This window comes from Suillus fuscotomentosus, assembly GCF_016647785.1.
Source record: "Suillus fuscotomentosus strain FC203 chromosome Unknown F5891scaffold_79, whole genome shotgun sequence".
Lineage (NCBI taxonomy): Eukaryota > Fungi > Basidiomycota > Agaricomycetes > Boletales > Suillaceae > Suillus > Suillus fuscotomentosus.
The window spans coordinates 155,884-176,544 of NW_024539591.1; the positions used below are offsets into that span (position 1 = coordinate 155,884).

A 20,661-nucleotide genomic window follows, 5' to 3' on the forward strand; every position below is an offset into this window, starting at 1 on the left:
AGACACATAAATTCACGGTCTCTCCCTTATCTCACTCAGCTCATCCCACTATTATGTATCATCATCCAGGACAAGAGTCCCTGAGCAGATTTGACACACTTGATCTTGATCGGTACCCCATAGCATTACGTCCGGCATCACGGCAGAATCGCAGCATCCTTCCTACACCACCTAGTAGCACCCGCACATCGCTTGAGGAATCCCAGGGTCTACAAGAACCTATTTGCGCCACCCAACCTTTTACACAATTAGTTGTGTCACCCACAAAAGCAGATGTACCGTCTTGTCATTTGACTCCTCCACCATCCCCATCCAGTCCAGGGCAAGAAACCTCCAGCTCTATCTTGAAGTCTCTTAGGGATGTTGCAAGCAGAGTGGTGTCCAGGCTTGTGTTCGAAAATGTGTCAGCCCCTGTATATGAAGAAGTCGTAGAAGAAGCCACAAAAAATGGGGATTGGCAAGATGTAAGGTAGGTCCCACACAGCGATTGGTTTGAACTCAGTGTTAAGGAGATATAGAGTTGATTATGATGGAAGTGTGCTCATTGTACATTGCCCAAGCCTTGGCCACGAATTTCCTGGGGATCTCTTTGATTTGATGGGCCGTGCAGGGAAGTCTTACCCAAGGGAATATCATGGCAGCCGCATCACCCAGGGTGGTTCAACCACTGTTGATCTTGTTGTTGGATCAAAGTCGCCTGACTTCAGCCTTTATGAAGTGAAAGACAGCAGCAGGCAGGATCAGAAAGTCCTGAATGTGATGCCTACAGTTGCCTTGGAGGTAGGATATTACGGGGAAGGGGAAAGGAAATTGACTTTAGATGCCGGCCGACTCATATGCCTATCGAAAGGCATGATACAATTAGTGGCCACTATCAATATCGATCACGAGGTGGAGAAGCAAAATGATGGAAGACGAAAACTAAAATCCGTCGTATGGACACACTGGGAGATGGATCCAGAGTATCCCAAATTGGTTGAAGAGAATGACAAGTATGAGCTCAATGAGCTCATTCCTGAAAACGACGGAAAGATGGTGGAAGATCAAACGACTGTCCAACCGCCGCCCGATGCCTATCGAGCAGTAGTGAAATTTGCCCAAACACCCTATTGGGTTAGAGCTTACAGGTCTAACATTTACAAGGTACTTGACTCTTTTCTTTCTGACTTCAATTACCTGAGCTTCCGGACTGTAGCTCTTCCCACCAACAGGAATCCGATCTATCCCGATTCTGCATCGTCATTTGTTTCGCGATCCACAGGAGTGCGACCAGGAAAATCCCGCATTTACCATTGAGACAGCAGATATCATGGCTACAATTCACAGCTTTGAAAGGGTTCAGCGGGAGATGGACGGCAAAAAGAAGAGGAAGCCGGAAGAGGAAGACTTGATGGACAAGGAACTTCTTGCAAGATTAAAAAAACGACGTCCCAACTAGTGCTAGCTAGAAACATGATGTGACATAAGTAATCAAGCACAAGTAACGCTGCTCAACACTAGGCTCACAGTACAACTTTACGTGTTCCCAGCAGTGACTCATCCCAGGCACTATGGCCCAAGAGTACTATGCCCTGTGCAGGAACAGCGGTGTAGCTCTGCCCAACAAGACTCCAGCATATGCCGGATTTGCCTACCACCACTGGTAGGACAATACTGTGCGGTTGGGAGGAGAGACAATGAGAAAATGGGTGGTATGCATGGCGGAAAATCATGAGAAATGCCATGCAGTGACCAAATCGTTCTCAACGACCACAACAGTAATAGGCAGCTAATCATTTCTGCCGCTGCTGCACTCTACATCAGTCCCAGCAGCGACCTCCCAGGCATTACGCAGGAGAACCCTTGCCCTGTACAGGGAGGAGTGTTGTGCCGCCCCAACTAGCATACCTCCAGCATACGCAAAAGGTAGTCTACTGCAAGGAGGAGTAGGCCAAGCGGTTGAGAAGAGTGGATTAGACAGTATTGAGTCATAGCTGTCGCATGGGTGGAAATATGGGTGTGTGTGGGATGGAGGGAAGAGGAAGAAGGACGCGAAAGTAAATCAACTGTAGACAAATAAAAGCAAATACAATGCGCATACACAACAAAACACAATTTAACTCGACCGCTGTTTTCGTGGGAGAGGGTTTTGTCAAAAAAAATAATTGTTGCTTCAGATTATATATAGTCCTTTGGGGTCATAAGACATGTGTTGAACCCTTAATAGATCATCAAGTTTCTTTCGTTTTGGTTTTGTTGACTGAATTCTATCAGGTAGATGAGATGGGCTTGTACTCTACGAGGCTTGGTGGCAAGTACAAAAGGAAACCTGCGGTGAGGAAGAGGGAGGGAACGGACTAACTATCACAGGACCGTTGTTTGGAAGGGAGGATTTGGAACACAATGTAGAACTTCCTGTATCCGATTACACGATAAGTAATCGGCAACTGTGTTACGATCCGCAGAGATACGAAATACCAGATAATTCACTGATGTTGGCACAAGTTCAACCACAAACAACAGAATGTGATATTTGTGTGAAGCTGGAAATGACTTGAACGTTGAAACAGCATCAAGATTTTTGATAAAAAAAAACACAAAACGACCTCCTCGAGGCATGCGTGACAAAGCATCATGCATGGCCGAATATATACATAATGCCTCCAAAAAAGATGCCCTTGGCAGGTGTGCACATAGGCAATCCAGCAGACTGGAACCTTAGCAAGAGAGTCTCAGTTTACCCCGCACACAATTTGCAAGGTCGATGCCGTCAGTTTCTTGTCATCATTGTTTGGAGGCAGTGGGAAGAACAGTGACAAAAATTGGAACAATTTTGGGTAGGGGTATTTGCAGATACCGTGGCAGCATCTTCGTTGCGAGTGGTTAAGGTCTTATCTTGTAGCTATGGTGGATCATTATATTCTTACTTGCCGTGCATGCAATGGAAATCGTAAAAAGCACGAGTCGAACTCTTGGTTGCGAGAGTTCAATTTTAACATTGTATCTTTGTTATGCGTGCCGTTACGCTACTTGACCTTGTCTGTTGTGGACTTGGCATACATCCACCTTCTTCGCAGATGTCCAGATAGATGTTCTCCCAGGTGGACACCAAACTTTTGTGTCCGGATGGGCCGGGATGGCAACCTGGGTGAAACAGTCTTTTCAGTCAATTTATGTCCGGATCCTGACTTGGGTCCCATAAGGATTCTCACGTGTCCTTTTCCCACTGACATAAACATTGATATTCGTCCCATTAAAGGTCACTGAGTGAACACACTACGATCTGAGCGACACTTCGAACATGAATCGATGTTATTGACGGTAATCATGTACAAATTCTATGTGCAGTAGCGAACAAAGCATGATGAACCTCAGGATGGTACGGTAAGTTATAATACAACGCACACTACACGACGTCATGTAAAATGCAAAGAGAAGGACAATCATTGATATCAAGTGCACAAGTTTTCACCAAGGGACATTCATTCTAAACACTGCCATTAGTAGGGAGGGCTCGGAACTAAGCGACCTGAACCTGTGGGAGCTTCAGAAACACACAACAATAAAACGGGGGGCAGCGCATGACATTCAGACACGGTCAAAATCCACGAGGGAACAACAATTCCGAAGGCAAGAAGTAGGTAAACTACATGCTGAACAGAGAGTGAAAGAAGACAAGATACCGTGCAAGAAAGGAAATATTTTCTCAGCCACTTATATCAGCCTGAATATTCAGGTCAGACTACTTTGTACTACATTCGGGGATTAGCGTTGTTGGAAAAACCGTCGAGTGTTGCCAACAGGTTGTGACCGGCATAACAAATGGAATGATATGCTCGATACATGAACACTGAGTAGATCCTTGGCAGATATATGATATGCACATACAGCCACATTTCAACTGTTTGAAAGTCACATCAGACACCGATGACGTTAATTTTAAGTCAAATGATAATGAAAGTCAGAATCATCAGTGACATATTCACACTTTTGATAATACACCTTTTGGTGACACACTGAATCCACATCTCTCGCATGTTTACGTTGTGATGCATCATCAGTGTCTTGACGAACACCACGCCTCGATACCGCTCGATGATCAAGAGAGGGCAGATCAAAAGGCTCTGGCAAAACATGATTAGAACTATTTGGTCTGGAACGCTTCAAGAGTTTAAACACAATGGCATTGGGAATACGTACACCGTCCGTCGAAGAAGATCGCAGATTTGATCCTTCCGATTTGCAGACGAAAGTGGCTGCATAGTATAAAAAAGACTGTAAGATTCAGAATTTAGATGTATGTGTGAGACTGGAGACACACGAGAGAGTTAGCGAGTTGAAGTTGAGTTGAAGCGTTAGCGGCAAGTGAGGGTTCACAAGTCGTCTCAGCCAATCAAAATAAGTCACGTGATGTGTGACATGTGACATTCGAAATGCTACAGCACTCCGCTCCCTTTTTTTTTTATCCATTCCGAAATGCCTCCCCACAGATCTAGAAAAGCAAAACCTGGTGCGATTCTGAGCGGAATTTTACGCGCTGGCCCAGGGGAGGCAGATGTCAGGAACATGGTTCCACAGTGTGCATCCAACCTCCCCCGAAACTGCGGGGAGCTACTTCAATACCCATCCACAACCTTATCCAACATGCTTGGAATATACTGCCACATGTGCTGTGACGCGATAGAACCTGGATTCCAGCACCAGTGTAACAACTGCCACGCACTCGTCTGCGAACAGTTCGTTCCTCGGAGTAGCGGTTGCATTGTTTCTGTAGTGTGTAGCAAGGAAGAGTTCTTGTGCCCTATTTGCGCAAGGACTGGAAAGAAGAAAGATTCCCCTTTGCCATACGTGTATGCTGGCTTTGGTAGGCGAAAGAAAGTGAAGATGAAATGGCCGATGTGCCTCGTAAACCTCAACGTGAAGTCGTCGGAAGAAGACTACCTTGCAACCACCACCAAGGTTGAATTAATTAACCATTACAGGTCACATAAATAAAATGTGGGTGGGGCTGACACTTTTTTTTGCGTGTAGTACTGAATATCCATTCTAGCTTTTCATTCGCACCTTGCCCATCACCCAGGGTGTACACACGTCCGAGTTCAAGAACCTTGCAGATGGGATAGAGCTTATTCATAAGGCCATAAAGGCCGGATGTCCGCCGAATTCTTTCGTCATAATCAACACTGACTCAGATGAGGTTACCGAAGGAAACGCTGTAGTCTCAGACATTGTTGCAAAATCCCTCGGCGAAGAGTTTTTGGAGTGCATGGGAGCAGCCTCTTCTGCGGCAAAGAGTGACGCCACCGTCAACATTACGGCAACCGGGAAGAAGCCTTGGTGCGACCTTACTGCCAAGGCAAGGGGAGGACGGAGGGTTCTCCTCCTTGTCGGAAGTCATCCTGCCATCAGGTTCCGTCATCACTTCGAATCACTTATGGCGTTGGTGAAGAAGTAAGGATCTCTTATGATGCGTAAATGGACCTCACTGATGGCATTTCAGTGAAATATTCGACTTCGTGCTTGGTTTCGGCGGTTCTGGCAGCTCCTTATCTCAAATATCTCATACTGTGCGCTCACTCATTGTAGAGACTGGAGTGTTCGGACAAACAGATCCCTGGTCTGCATTGAGGAACATCCTGACGTCAAACCATCAAGTTTTAGATCACACAACTGTCGTGGTGTTGTACACGACTACTGCCAGTGGCTCCCGACAAGTCGAATGCCGTCAGATTGGGAAGGACACCCCTGCATCACGTGCCTTTGCCTACGAATTTAAGATGTGCGGAAAAGCTGGATGTGATCCAGGGCTAAAAGGCATACAGGTCTACAATCAGAAGGGAAAAGTCCGTGTTGGGTGTACACTATGCCACTGGAAGTCTGCATGGGCGAGGAACGATGAGGACAACGAGCTCTTCAAGAGGGTGAACGCACTCACAGCGCCTCAAATATTTTTGGCATCATTTCCCTCCCTCAAATGACCTCCAACAGTTCTTTGTTAAACTCAAGCAGCGTGAACCTGAAGGGACAAGCCGTAAGAAGGGGTGGAGAAGAGAAATGCAAGACTCCAACATCTCAGCTTCCGGAAGATGCACAAACGCTGGACTTTGTCTCAGAACATTCGCTTAACGATGGACATTGATGAATGATGTATGCCTCCTCCCTTCATTGCTAATTGCACATTGCCATTGTTATTAATTTGTGACCTTGTAAACTGAAACTCCGCCCAAAGTTTGTACATGTCGGAATTTAGAGAAAAATTAGGTCACCGTAGAACGTAGATGTGATGCATATCGTCACTCGAGCTTGTACGCTATATTCTTGATATCAGGAAGTGGACGGATTGAACTCATGATAACTTTTCGAAGGATATGCAGTGTCAAGTCAAAAGACAAATGGTGGTTGAGAAGTTCAAGAAAGAAAGTACTCAGGCGCCAGATCAAGCCTTAGATAAATCCAGTCCCAGCAGCAAACACTGCAAGGAATTACAGCCCCAAGAATATAACTTTAAGGACAAAGTAGTTTCCCACCTAGCGCGACTCTTGAATAAACAAGCACGGCAAGGCGCACGCTAGAAAGTTGGGATACATGAGGAAGAGAGAAGAATACACCACAATCAATAGTGAACAAAAAAGAAGAAAATAGAAGTGAAAACAAGCTTCAGTAAAAAAAAATGCAGTTTCTTTGCAGAGGAAGGTCATAGTGATTGGAATCCTGGAGATTGATTCAAGATAACCTGTCAGTATAACCTTGCACCTTTCTTGAGTAGCAAGAGAGAAAATGACCTTAGCAAGGTTAATGACATACAATGACAGGGTGTGATTGATATATTACAGCAGTGCCAGCTCGGGTGATCTAACGGATTACTTCTCAACAGAAAGTACAACTGCTGTTCGAGTAATGGTGCAAATATGAAGTTGGGTGCGGTATCGATAAGGGTTCAAGACTTACCTTTCGTAAAGTGATTACGATGAGAGGGTGATGTTTCCGAGCTCAAGACAGAATGGAAAATGATGTGCAATTTTTTGATGTCAGCTCGCAATACGTTATGTTATGATTTTTTAGTGTTCCTTGTTAACTTACTATGAGGGTAAAGCATGCATAGAGAAATTTCAGTCCTTTACAAAGATTGAGATGTGAGTTCACATTTGTTTTCATATCCATTGGAAAAAACTGACGAGGTCATAGAATACTTTGTCTTGTAGCTTCCTCTTCCTCCCTGCTAGCATATCCCACAGGATTATCAACTGATTGTTCTTGATGTTTAGGAGAGACTTTTTTTTCCCTCGGTTTCTTGCTATGCTGCTCGAGTGCCTCCATCTCCATTGTCATCGTCGCCATCCTTCCGCTTAAAGGACTCTTCCAGGTTTTGGATCTTTGCAGGATGTGCTTCAACTCAGGTTTTTGAAGCTGTTTCAATGACCGGTGGAGAAGATATGACTGGCTTCTGCGTAAGACATACGTATGTAGTATATTGGTGATATTGAGCTGAGAATTGACTTTGCATTATGTCCTAGTGCAGAAGGGAACACAGGTATGTAGGAAAGAAAAAGACAAAAAGGATACACCGTTGCACAAAGCCACAGAAGACGAACAAGGTGCACTCGATCGGTATAGATGGCGGCCTGCAAGTAGGATAAAAGTTCAATGCCAGAACAAGCCTTGTGTAAATCCAGTTCCAACAGCAACCCCTCCCAGGAATTACAGCCCGAGAATGCTCTGCCTGTAATTTTAAGGACAGAGGGGGTGCTGCACCACCTAGCGCGACTCTTGAATAAACAAGAAGCACGGCAAGGCGCGCGCGCTAGGCAGTTTGGATAGATGGAGAAAAAGAGAAGAGAGAAAACGAAAATCAACCATGACCAAATAAAAGCAAATATGATACAGGCACAAACAAACCTCGATCCCACGGACCACAGTACACAAGATGGCAGAAAGGTGGGAGGTACAGTGTGTTGTAAATGGCTTTAGAGGTACGTGCGATTTTTTTGCGAGCTGGGTGTTTGTAAAATAATTTGTAATAACCAAATGCATTCATTACATAAACACTGCCCATCAATCACTATTGTCAGCCAATAAAACATAGTTCATCGTTTATTGAACCAAGTGTGACGGAAATCCTACCACAACCACTTGTACTTCTAGTTCTACCTAAGAAATCTCCTTCTTAAGCCTGTGTCAGTGGGAGTGCATGGACCCCTGGTCCGTGCATGAACATCCCTTCTACTCCCCAATTAGGCAAGCTGGCAAGGGAAACACGACCATGTGCAGTGTCCAATGACCCAAAAGTTTACAAATTGGGGAATTCTTATCATAAACAGTGCGAGTCTTGCATCTAGGCCTTAAGCCTCAAGATGATAAGAGATCAGCTCTTTCAGGCCGACATCCCTATGAGGTCATAAACATGGATAGGGAAATTTTTGAAGATGGGACTCTCAAGTCACTTGCAAATTGCAATACACTGTAAGTACTTAGACTCTTGAACAGTCCGTCTATCGATGGCTTGCTCTATAGACGGACTGGTAAATCGGGGTTTTAATTTGTATAGTGCTTTTGAGTTTTGAATTTTTATATTTGAGTGCGCGCTTTGGAGTTGTCACATGATCTTTAGCCAATCAAATAATGATACTTTTGAGACAACAAATGAAATGGTGAAATAATCAATTATTGATTTTGATGCATCGACGCTGCTGCACTTACGTATCTGTTCTACAACTTCAATGTATACGAGTACCAGCATCTGTGCTGTGCGAGAAACATCCAGACTATATCCCTCTGCTCGTTCACTGATACAAGAATGACTCCCAAATGAGTACATCGAAACTCTTGGTGACAAGGATAGGACGGATGTGCTACATGCTTGCCTGCTCATTTATGTTCTTACAGCAACAACGATAGGTACACTACAAGGCCATTCTTGCAACACTAAATGGCTTCTATGGACTCTTTTGATGATCGTTGAACGGCAGGCACTTGGATGAATGCAATGATATCATTGTCAATGACCCTGACAAGCCTTTTCTGAAGTTACAAAGAAAAAATCATTGAAACAAAATTGCACCATCTTTGCAGCACTACGCTACGTTCAATCAAAGACATGTTTGAGGGAGATTCATGCAAAATACCTGCACGATGAGACTCCCTCTGGTGATGTTAAGCAACTGTTTCATAACGCTGTGGCTGACACTTTTTCCATTAGCTCTCTAACCTTTCCCCATTTCTTTCTCGGTCCAATCAACACAGGAGAGATTGCAGCGACCAGCCGGCCAACAAAATGCTGCTGAAATCAGCAGCAGGACAGGAGCAAACATGACCTTCTGTACGAAAAGCTGTTCAACCAGCATACGCAAGAACATGCATCACACCCACTCAGGAAGACAAAAATGGGCATAGAACGTACTTTGAAGATGCGCCGGTTAAGATAGTCAAAAATGCCCTTACGGAGTCGGGAAACCCTGAAGGATGGACTAGATTGAGCAAGAGCGTCTAGGTTTCTATCTAAGTACAAATGAAGTCTATTAGATCAAATAAATGAACAAGATTTCTAATTAAAAATGTCAGGCTGAGCCTTTTCCAATTTCTTGCAGAAGGCGAGAAATAGCTCCACTAAATTGACATACCTCCCCTTCTCGCTGTGTTCCTTCTGCACCCAATGGATGAATTCCTCCTTGGTCGTCCAAGTACTTGCTCCCAAATGTTGTCTAGCCAATTTTTCAGCGCGTCCTGTCTTCCACAAAAAAAATACAGCCTTGAAGATGAAACCTGCAAAAGGGCATTTATCTCCCTTGCTGTAGCCAACTCCGGAATGGCAAGAGGGCGCCTCGTTATTGTGATTATTATTCTGCGGAAGTGCGCATTTGAAACAATAGGTGTAATTCCCAAAGACAAAACACCTCCTGAATGTTTCGTAGAATGCCGCATCCCATGCTCTGCCTTTGTGATGACATGCGAAATCATGTTCTGGATGGAACCTATCACGACCTGCAGCATTGACAAAGTGGAATGGACAGCGGCCTTTCAATTTTCGCATATACTTGTCGAGGAGTGAAGTGCTTTGCAACCTCTTTTCAAGAGCCTCCCGTACCTTGTTTCCCCTATTGACCCATGATGGCTGTTGTTGAGATGCAGTAGAAGGTGATCTTGTATGGGGGATCGTACTCCTGGCTGACTTGGATGCTGCAGGAAGTGATGCAGGAGGGCACATAAATGCGTGAGGCTTTGCAGACTTGGAAGTTGATGCCCTGATGGGGACCAAACTCCTGTCTTGCTTAGATTCTGTAGATCGCGATGCAGCAGGGGCTGAAGCTGTGGAGGTCTTGGAAAGGGTGGGATAAGATGATCTATGGGAGCGATCCTTCTTGGATGCTGGATGTTCTGATGCCGTTGTAGAACCAACAGATGAGGATGACGGTTGAGAAGACTGGGAGTGAGCGTTCAGTAAGTTGTCACAAGTATGCAATGAAAGGTATTATTACCAGAAATTTAGCTGCACGATCTTTCCGTAGTAGCGCCTTCTTGGAAGATGGACTACGTGTGGTATCCGAGGCCTCAAAAGTGTCAATCGCTCTTGTCATTTCTGGCGTGATGTCCGGTAGCTGAGCAAAAAAGTCCTCCTCTGTTTCTGGAGAAGAAATGGAAACGTCGGGTGTCGGCATTCGGCATGTGCTGGGAACGACAATGTTTCCTATTGATGTTGCAGGAGACGCACATTGTTGGGATGAGCTTGGGACCAGGATATTACCTCTGGATTCCGCCGGATGGTCAGAAGTTGGTCTGAACGGATCCCTGATTGCTTTTGCCACAAAAAGTTCCATGTGGCTTCGAGGGTCACAGACGTCGCACTGCATGACGTCTGACCTCTCCTTGCAACGATACGCATGCTGTTCACCATCCATACACCTGATTGAGGTGTATCTTCGACAGGTATGGCCAAACAGCACATCATCCAGTCCTTTCAAGCAGTCATAGTCCTGGTCGCTATCGAATGCTGAAAGTGTTGTTTTCCGTGTCAGATAGAAGGTGTGAGCCTCCCGTCCGTCCCTTCCAGCGCGGCCTGACATCTGATTGACCACCATGAGGCCGTACTCGACTTCGCTAATCACCACGTATCTCACGGAGCTTCGATCCACGCCCTGGGCGAAGGCAGTAGTACACGCCATTACCTGCGTCTCTCCAGTGTCCCACCTCTCCAGATTCAGACCCTTTGTATTTCCTAGAGTTGGGAGTTCGCTGTGAAATACTGCGCAGCCTATGGAGGTGCTGAATTCGTCTGCCTCTTTGTTCCTGTTGAAAAAAACCAGCATGCGATCCGATTTTGTCATCGTGGATAGTAGTGCGAGCACGACTTGCTTCAAAGACAAATCATAAGCATGCGGGAGTATCTTCACAACGTGAAATCCTATCTCTGGACGGTCTGTGCAGGAACGGATCTGGATTACGTCTTTCGGTTTCAGCCCAAAGTGTTTAAGAGAAGCAGTGACGTTCGATGGGGGGTTCGTTCCTGAAAGGAAATTCAATGGAATCCGCAATTTAGAAAGGTGATGAGCAAGCTTTTTCCAAGGTTCCCTGCGTTCTGGATGGCATATCAGGGAGTCGTGGTTCTCATCTATGAAGATTCTGTGATACCTGTGCTCTTGCGCGTGCATCAGACTGGGATAAGAAACGAATATGAGAATCAGACTGTTGGGTTTGACAAAAACACCTACTCCTTGAATGCTTTAGAAGAACAGCTCTCCACTTGGATAAAAAGGAGCTGGACATTATCTGGAACGTTCTTATCTTTTGTGAAGTTGTGCGCTCTTAGCCCTGCAGAAAGACACCTTTCAACTTGTTCTTCCAGAAGGGCTACGAATGGGCAGATCACGATGCACCGCGGGTACGGATGTATGAGAGGGGCAATCATCCACAAAGCGCTCTTTCCGCCACCAGTCTTGAGGGTGATCATGGCGTCCTTTTTGGCGGACATCACCATAACAATTGCGTTCAACTGCTCAGGGGACTTTTCCTTTGCAGCTGGATCCTTGAACAGCACTGGGAATGCTGCGCGCACCTTTTTTGTCCATGAATCTATCTTCGACGGAGACAAGTGCTGGCGCATGTCGCCCTGCATCACTTGCGTAAGCAATGTATCATCGATTCCTTCAGAAATCGGATCGCTGTCAAACACAGGATCACTTTCCACCATAATGTCATCTTCCTCCTCGTTCTCCAAGGAAGCCAATACCCTGGATTCATCGTCGTCCTGATCGCTGAGAGAGAAATCCTCTTCTAGGAATGCGGTGGATGAAGCATTATGAGTGTTGCCTTCTTCAACGTCGGACGTCTCTGAGGTACCCATGGAAACATCCTCCTCTCCGCCTTCATAGGATTTTTCCAGCCGAATGCGTTTCAGAGGCTGGAAGTCATCGCTACAGTCCGACTGTGTTGTAGGACAATTACGAGGTCGCTTCCTATCTTCTATACGCATATAACCTTGCTGCACTTTGTGCTGGTTTTGGTCCTCATCATCAGTCTCGTCAAGGTCAACGAACTGTTGGTTTTCCTCGCTGGCGATATCAGGATGTTGTTGCTGAGATATTTGGTCCTCATCATCCCTCTTGTCCGGGTCAACAAACTGCTGATTTGCCTCACTGTTTATATGAGGATGATATTTCTTGGATGTTGGAACGAAACCTTAGTAATACGGTCAGAATATTTATGGGATAGAGCTATAAATATGTACTGCGTGATCCCTCCGTGATGTTTGACTGACCTATGTGGAAAGCTGCACCAGAAATGTCAGGAGCAGGGGAAACATTCTGCATGACGTGGCAAACTCCTTCGACATGGCTATGAAGCGCGCTGACGATTTGAGGTATGACACCCTCCGTCAGTACATCCTTAAGTAGTCCTGGGAGGTTCTCCAGTAGAAAATCTTTGACCAGCTTGCTACAGGAAGCGGAGACAAGGCTGGCTATGGATGAGGGGTGTGGTGAAGAGGATGCAAGATCGCTCTGAGCCTGCGCTGATCCCCCGCGCATTCTCGTCCTTCGAACAGGCTCCTGAGGCTCAAAGGGCCCAAGGCCGCAAAACGAGTGCCACTCCCTTGCCAACCAGCGATGCTTCTCCACAGCGTTGTTGGACAGTTCAGGAATGGATCCACGGAGGTTCCCATAGTGGGAATGGTCTATTTCGGTCGAGTGATCTGCGCCCTCCGCAAGTAGGTCATCTGCTAGAGAGAATGCATGACTGGGGGAGATGAATTCCCTAGCCATGGCTATGGCGCCTTGCCGGAAGTCACGGACGCCCCAAGCACACTGGAAAACCTCTCTGTTTCTCTGCTGAAAGACGGCATACCACTGATCTGGGCTCATTCTACTGCCGTTGTCCATGACCAAGAAGCTGACACAAGATAGTAAGAACAGCAGTCATTGGAAGGCATGAAGATGAGACCTACGTCTTATAATCGTGCTGCGCTGAGTTCCCATATGCCACCTTCGCCAGAATTGACTCTGCTTCCCTGAGACCTCCAGCAAGGAATTCCACCAACCACCTGGCGACCTTCGGGTTGACATAGGATGGAGTGCAGGCATCTCTGTCTGTGATATGGGTGGTCTTGCTGTAACCGGAAAGGAAGAAAACCTCCTGAGCCTCAACAAAAATATTTCGGTGCCGATCAGCGTTAGAGATATGATGCTGTAAAAATTGGACCGATCTCGTGGATATTTGTGGGGTCACATATAGAAGGTGATACAGGGGCTTCCACACCTCCCCGCTTTGACGCAGGATGTCTTTTACAGCTGGTATATCCCAAGAAAGAACGCCGCTCCTATCCACCATGGCGAGGCGATGTTTCTCCACAAGGTGGCAGAATAGCTTGAGTTTGAGTGGGTGGAAGCTCTCGTGCATCGCAAAGGAGTGTCCCCTTGTGGAGTTGGTCATATCATCGTGAATACAGTTAGGCATGACTTCCAACATGATACGCCCGTGCTGTCAACTTTAGATAGCCTTCTTCGACCTGTTTCAGAAGTGTTTGAATCCCTTGACGAAATTTGGAGATGTGCATGGTCTCTGTTCCAATGGAGAGCCAGGCAAATTCAGGATCGATATAGACTTTTGGCTCACGCTTTTGTCCGAATGCCAGCGCTGAAGCATATTGCTGATATTCGTGTACCATGTTAAAGGTAGTCAGGCGTCCTACACGCAAGACCTCCTCGTGGACCGCAATGACTCGTCTGAAATCAAAACAAAAAAGATAAAGTAATGAGCGGCGCATGAAGAATCCAAAGGGAATATGCTGACTCAAGTTCGTCCAGTTCACTTTCTCTCTGATACCACAATGCATGGAGAAGGCATGTGCTGTTGAGGAAGTATTTCAACTTAGCAAGATCCGGTGTGTAGTCAGTGACCTCGTAAAAGTTCCCGTCGCGTCGCAGGGCCTTTAACCAAATAAAACGCTGGATGACATTTGCCCAGGGCTCGCCTTTATGAAAACTGTCTGCATTTATCAAAGACCACAAAAATTCATGCAACATAGTGATGGCAGTCTCGTCCAGAGCATTGTTAGAGAAGTTCATATGTGCCAGAAGGGCGACCAAGGCATGTTCCTGTGCAGGATCGAGCTGAAAACTGAACTTTGAGGGATGATCCATTTGGACTCTAAGTCTGACAATCGCTCGGAGAAGCTGGAAGATCATATCGCAGTACGACGTATTTTTATCAGAGATTGGAGCCCAGTAATCCCTACAACGCAGAGGTTAATATGTGTCAAAGCCTGCGAAGATATGCTAGTGAGTAGGACAGACTTACGATTTATCTGTGACTTGGCTGCCATGCAAGAGGGCCTTTGCCAGGGTCAGCTTGTGAGGATTTCCATCCAGGATGGTAGCAGCCATGTCCATGTGCGCCTGCATCAGCTCCTTCAAGGCAGTGAAGATATCATGGCATTCCGCCGGACTGTGCTTCTCTTTCAGCATTTGGATCGCCTTAACCTGAGCTGGATCGGAACGGAGATCAGGCATGAATATATCCCAGGACATGGCCTTGATGAGGGGCCTTCGCTCTTCAGGTGACAAGGATGGCTGTACCAGCGGAACATAGAGCGATGGACTAAAAGTATCGTTGAGCACTTTTTCCAGGTCCTTATTCTGGTACGAGGTGTTGGGATCTACCATAAAGTAGGCTTCTTCCCACAGAATCGAAGAGTTGTTGCACCTGAATTTCCTTGCATAGGGAGATTATCCTTACTGATTGTGGAATGGACGTTTTTAGCATGCTTTTGCATAGTGGCCTTGTCGCAGACAGGCATAAACGCAGTCCTGGGAACTCTGGCATAAAAGGGCATTGCGGGGAGGGGCGATGAGCTGGACGGGAGGGACCTCCAGAAGCGGGGATTATGACTTGCTCTTGTCGGCGAAATATTTTGTTCTCTTCTACATAGTTGGCAAGTGAAGACAGCTGAAGCGTTGTCAAAGATTGCTTGTGTTTCTCTTTGCGGTGGCCAGCGACCATATCAGCTGTAAGACACTTGCTACAGCTCCTGCAGATAAAAATCCTGAGCGCTGTGTGCATACAAATGCCCACAGAGTCCAAGAGGGCAGAACAGGAAATATAATCCTCTCCAGAATTAAGGGTAACACGATGAGCTCTATACACCCTATGGCTGTATATTATATATATCATCACACTTTTTCCCATTGTTTTTGGTGTCTTATCTAATGGAATGGATCACTGGGATTCTATTGCACTATGTTTTAAAGAATTTGGTGGTCAGAAACATAAGTTATGCTCATTTTACTGAGTATCATCTCATGTTACTGTATTACCATATTAAGATGGTGTAACTCAATTGAAACACCTAGCATTTTTTACAAACAACTGTATGTACCCTGTAGTGTTATAAACACATGATTTCCAGCCAATATTACAAAATATTAATATGCTGTGTACTAGGGGAGGAGGAGAAGATGGGCTACAACCTTAGAAAAAATTGCTAGTGCTCCAAATCTTGGTCCATTGAATTCTATGACCTTAGAAATGGTAGGAAGAAGCTTTGCTTGATGGTTGATGATGTTAGAGACCAATGGTAATAGAAAATTGACATCTACCATACTTACCAAGTCTGATACCTCATAAAAAATTCCTAGTATTTTACACCTTGATGCATCATCTTCTGTGACCTTGAAAATGTTGTAAAGCAGTTGATTTAGATGATTGGTGATGTTGGTGATCACTGGTTTTAGTTGACCCCTTACTAGCATATCCACCATGTTTGGTACCTCATAAAAAATTGCTGGTAGTTTGTAACTAAGTGCATCATCTTCTGTGACCTTAAGAATGGTAGGAAGCATGTTGTGCAAATGATTGGTAATGTTGGTGATCACTAGGTGTGGTTGACCCCTTACTAGCATATCCACCATGTCTAGTACCTGATAAAAAATGACTGGCAGTTCATAACTTGGTGCATCATCTTCTGTGACCTTGAAAATAGTGGGAAGCATGTTGCTCAGATGATCAGTGATGGAGGTGATCACTATTTGCAGTTGACCCCTTCCTAGCATACTCACCATATCTGATACCTCATAAAAAATTCCTAGAAGTTTATAACTTGGTGAATCATCTTCTGTAGCCTCAAGAATAGTGGGAAGCACTTGATTTGAAAGATTGGTGATGCAGGTGATTGCTATTTGCAGTTGACTCCTCACTAGCATACTCACCATATCTAGTACCTCATAAAAAATTCCTGGCAGTTTATAACTTGGTGAATTATCTTCTGTAGCCTTAAGAATAGTGGGAAGCACTTGATTTAAAAGATTGGTGATGTTGATGATCACAGGTTATAGTTGACCCCTTACTAGCATATCTATCATATTTGGTAGCTCATAAAAAATTACTAGCAGTTCATAACTTGGTGCATCATCTTCTGTGACATTAAAAATAGTGGAAAGCAGTTGATTGAGATGATTGGTGATGTTGGTGATCACTAGGTGTGGTTGACCCCTTACTAGCATATCCACCATGTCTAGTACCTGATAAAAAATTGCTGGTAGTTTGTAACTAAGTGCATCATCTTCTGTGACCTTAAAAATAGTGGGAAGCATGTTGCTCAGATGATCAGTGATGCAGGTGATTGCTATTTGCAGTTGACCCCTCACTAGCATACTCACCATATCTAGTACCTCATAAAAAATTACTGGCAGTTTATAACTTGGTGAATCATCTTCTGTAGCCTTAAGAATAGTGGGAAGCAGTTGATTTGGAAGATTGGTAATATTGGTGATTACTGGTTGTAGTTGACTCTACACTAGCATACTCACTATATCTAGTACCTCATAAAAAATTCCTGGAAGTTTACAACTTGGTGAATCATCTTCTATAGCCTTAAGAATGGTGGGAAGAAGTTGATTTGGAAGATTGGTGATGTTGGTGATTACTGGTTGTAGTTGATCCCTTACTAGCATATCCATCATATTTGGTATCTCATAAAAAATTCCTAGAAGTTGATAACTTGGTGAATCATCTTCTGTAGCATTAAGAATGGTGGGAAGAAGTTGATTTGGAAGATTGGTGGTGTTGGTGATTACTGGTTGTAGTTGATCCTGCACCAGCATACTCACTATATCTAGTACCTCATAAAAAATTCCTAGTAGTTTACACCTTGATGCATCATCTTCTGTGACCTTGAAAATGTTGTAAAGCAGTTGATTTAGATGATTGGTGATGTTGGTGATCACTGGTTTTAGTTGACCCCTTACTAGCATATCCACCATGTCTGGTACCTCATAAAAAAATTGCTGGTAGTTTATAACTAAGTGCATCATCTTCTGTGACCTTAAGAATGGTAGGAAGCATGTTATGCAAATGATTGGTAATGTTGGTGATCACTAGGTGTGGTTGACCCCTTACTAGCATATCCACCATGTCTAGTACCTGATAAAAAATGACTGGCAGTTCATAACTTGGTATATCATCTTCTATGACTTGGAAAATAGTGAGAAGCAGTTGATTCAGATGATTGGTAATGTTGGTGATCACTATTTGCAGTTGACCCCTCACTAGCATACTCACTATATCTAGTGTCCTATAAAAAATTCTTAGAAGTTTAAAACTTAGTGTATCATCTTCTGTGACCTTGAAAATAATGGGAAATGATTGATTTGGAAGATTGGTGATATTAGTGATCACTAGTTGTAGATGGGTACATGATCCTTATGAAGCACAAAGGTCAGGAATTCCTGCTAACACTGAAACTCCTGCTCCTATATATTCTATGATTTAACATAGATGCACTGAGATTTGAAAGAATCAAATTGATCATATATAATAATCAGATTCTAAGCCTTCAAAACTGAAGAGATGACTGTTGAAATGGCTTCTGATGAAGTTCCATATGCCAAAGGCACTGTCACTACAAGTACTATAATAAGGATAGAATTTGAAAAATTTGGTCTAGTACAAACAATCAGAATCCTAACTACAGATATGATTCATTTCTGGGAATTTGCTGTAGTGATGAGTTTAATTTGAACTTGACCAAAACTCAGTATGATGTTGAGATGATCAAATGTATTGCAAGGCAAACCCTATAACTAGAACTAAAACTCAAAACAGCTACAATCATTATCATCCTCTATATTGGTAGTTGATGCAGCCTTTTAACATGAAAGAGAATAATTTGCAATGTACTGATTTTTGTTAACAATTGGAGATTGCAACAGGCAACATCAATCCTCAAAGTATTGAGTTTACAATCATTAACATAAAACACATCAACATAATACTATCAACTGGTGGAAAATTACAAAATGCTACAGTCAAACAAATTTGCTCTAAGCTACATAGCTAAAAATCAGGAAAATACCAAGGTGTCAGAGTCAGCAATAATTTGTGGTTATTACCATCATCATCTTCACCATCACCTTCCTCTTCCTTTCCTTCCTCATTAAGCACCAGGCTCTTGGGTATTAGCATAGTATTGCTGGCAGGATTATGAATGGCATCTTGATGGGCAGCAAGAATAATGCTTCCAAAAAACTCTTGCAAGTCTAGGGCCAAAGATACTTGGAAGAGATCTTGAATTCCAGTTCTCTCCAAAGCAGATGTATCCAGATTTAGCAGGATAGAGGTAGGAATTCCTTCCTGAGCTCTGGAATGTGCAGCTTGGGTGATTTGTTTGGTGATACCAGAAAGGTTGGAGTGAGGAATAGGATGAACACCCACAGCCAACACTACATCCACAAGATTCTCATCATGAGCTAGAACTGAATTTAAATTTGGCTGCTCCTCTTTACAAACCACAATATTTGGACGTCTGATGCCATGATGTCCAAAACTATGGGTGAATGTTGGACAGTCAGTGCATATAGGAAGTCCATCTGAGAGAGACTGATCCAAAAATATGGCTGATGGTGCCACATTGTCACAAGAAGTGCAAGACATCTGGTCCAGACGTCCTAGCAATGGAATGCATCTTGGACAATCAGGTGTCCCTATCTGAAATGACTTGGGAACTCCAAAGGATAGCAGTCCAGTGTTTTTTTCCATGGCATCAATATTTTGAGTGTAGACTCTCAAAAGATTGCCACGGCGGTCTAGAGAGTGAATAGCTTGATAAAGTAGGTTTTTGATGGGTGTTCTCTTTAGATGGTGCATCATGGTCTGGAACACTAATGATGACTTGGTGGGTTCCTGCAAAAAAGTAATATATAAGATGTTCCCAAAGACATCTAGAACCTTTATGTTATGCACCTGCCATATTATGGGAAGCAGTGATTCAAAAGGATGAATTGGAAATTCAGATGCAGCAGGAACAGATACTTCTGGACCTATAGAGAGTGTGCAATGAAACAGAGTTTCTTAAGCATAAAACTTTTAAGAGATGAACTTGATCATACCACAGATGACAATCAGATTTTTAGCATGTAAGATGATATCCAACACCTTCTGAACCTCTTCACCTCCAGAAATCTTTGAGACAAAATTGTTTTGGGCAATATTGATAAAAGATGAAGAAGAGGATTCAGCATGATCAACTGATGCAGGTGGAACACGGTCTTTTCTAGAACGGCGCTGCTGTATGACTGGGCTAAAGCTCCTGGATCAGCATATTTATCTAGATTTACTACAGTTGACTTGCTAGAATTACCTGACTTTCATGATGGTCTTCAATGCAAATGCTTTTGTGAGTTCCAAGTTGGATCTGTGTACATGTGAGAAATTCAGATTTGAGAGTCCATCCATGGCCATCATGACAAATAGACCACAAGACCAGCTATCTTTTTGTTTTTGATCATCTGGTGGAGTGTGATGAACAATCTTCCAGTCTTTGAATCTGTGTTCAAATGATTTGATCTCTGGATATGTTTCATATTTTAGCCAATGCTCTAGGCCAGCAGCAGCATGCTGCAAATTCTGATAGTAAAATTATGATATCAGATGCCTAGATATTATAGTGGATTAAAAATTCTACTAACTTTTTGAGCCCAAGTAGGATGGATTCCCAAGCTATCAAAGAAACCTATTTCATGGGCTGACCAGTCTACCCAGCCCAGAACCCAGTGAGAGGGACTGCCTCCACATAGAGGAAAAGCCCAACATCTGGAGTCAAGCATTTTTTTTTTGGTTATCTAAGTCCAAGAAGTTGGAACAAGATCCAATTTAATATAAATATCTGCTTGAAAAAACATACTGACCACAGAGACAATGTTT

At 44.1% G+C, this 20,661-nt stretch overlaps 5 protein-coding genes across 5 annotated transcripts; 2 read left to right on the plus strand and 3 right to left on the minus strand.

The window, feature by feature from the left end:
- Positions 1-53: 53 nt before the first annotated feature.
- On the plus strand, positions 54-1,438 carry F5891DRAFT_1195215 (uncharacterized protein; the record flags this gene model as incomplete). The annotated part of the gene is made up of 3 exons (XM_041368081.1): positions 54-469; positions 519-1,143; positions 1,196-1,438. The coding sequence occupies 3 exons, from the start codon at positions 54-56 to the stop codon at positions 1,436-1,438; spliced, it is 1,284 nt and encodes a 427-aa protein (XP_041220092.1).
- A 3,017-nt stretch (positions 1,439-4,455) lies between these two features.
- F5891DRAFT_1195216 (uncharacterized protein) lies at positions 4,456-5,957 on the plus strand (the record flags this gene model as incomplete). The annotated part of the gene is made up of 3 exons (XM_041368082.1): positions 4,456-4,938; positions 5,030-5,430; positions 5,480-5,957. 3 exons carry the CDS (start codon positions 4,456-4,458, stop codon positions 5,955-5,957), a joined length of 1,362 nt encoding a protein of 453 aa, XP_041220093.1.
- A 3,563-nt stretch (positions 5,958-9,520) lies between these two features.
- Positions 9,521-15,298, minus strand: F5891DRAFT_1195217 (uncharacterized protein; the record flags this gene model as incomplete). The annotated part of the gene is made up of 9 exons (XM_041368083.1): positions 9,521-10,396; positions 10,452-11,625; positions 11,682-12,648; positions 12,698-13,356; positions 13,412-13,879; positions 13,938-14,189; positions 14,257-14,697; positions 14,764-15,139; positions 15,202-15,298. The coding sequence occupies 9 exons, from the start codon at positions 15,296-15,298 to the stop codon at positions 9,521-9,523; spliced, it is 5,310 nt and encodes a 1,769-aa protein (XP_041220094.1).
- Positions 15,299-15,902: 604 nt separating this feature from the next.
- F5891DRAFT_985006 (uncharacterized protein) lies at positions 15,903-17,723 on the minus strand (the record flags this gene model as incomplete). Its single annotated transcript, XM_041377529.1, has 8 exons — positions 15,903-15,983; positions 16,071-16,133; positions 16,209-16,382; positions 16,521-16,583; positions 16,671-16,733; positions 16,809-16,982; positions 17,121-17,252; positions 17,283-17,723. 8 exons carry the CDS (start codon positions 17,721-17,723, stop codon positions 15,903-15,905), a joined length of 1,191 nt encoding a protein of 396 aa, XP_041220095.1.
- A 1,072-nt stretch (positions 17,724-18,795) lies between these two features.
- Positions 18,796-20,564, minus strand: F5891DRAFT_1195218 (DHS-like NAD/FAD-binding domain-containing protein; the record flags this gene model as incomplete). The annotated part of the gene is made up of 5 exons (XM_041368084.1): positions 18,796-19,641; positions 19,702-19,778; positions 19,848-20,038; positions 20,099-20,364; positions 20,427-20,564. The coding sequence occupies 5 exons, from the start codon at positions 20,562-20,564 to the stop codon at positions 18,796-18,798; spliced, it is 1,518 nt and encodes a 505-aa protein (XP_041220096.1).
- Between the last annotated feature and the right edge of the window lie 97 nt (positions 20,565-20,661).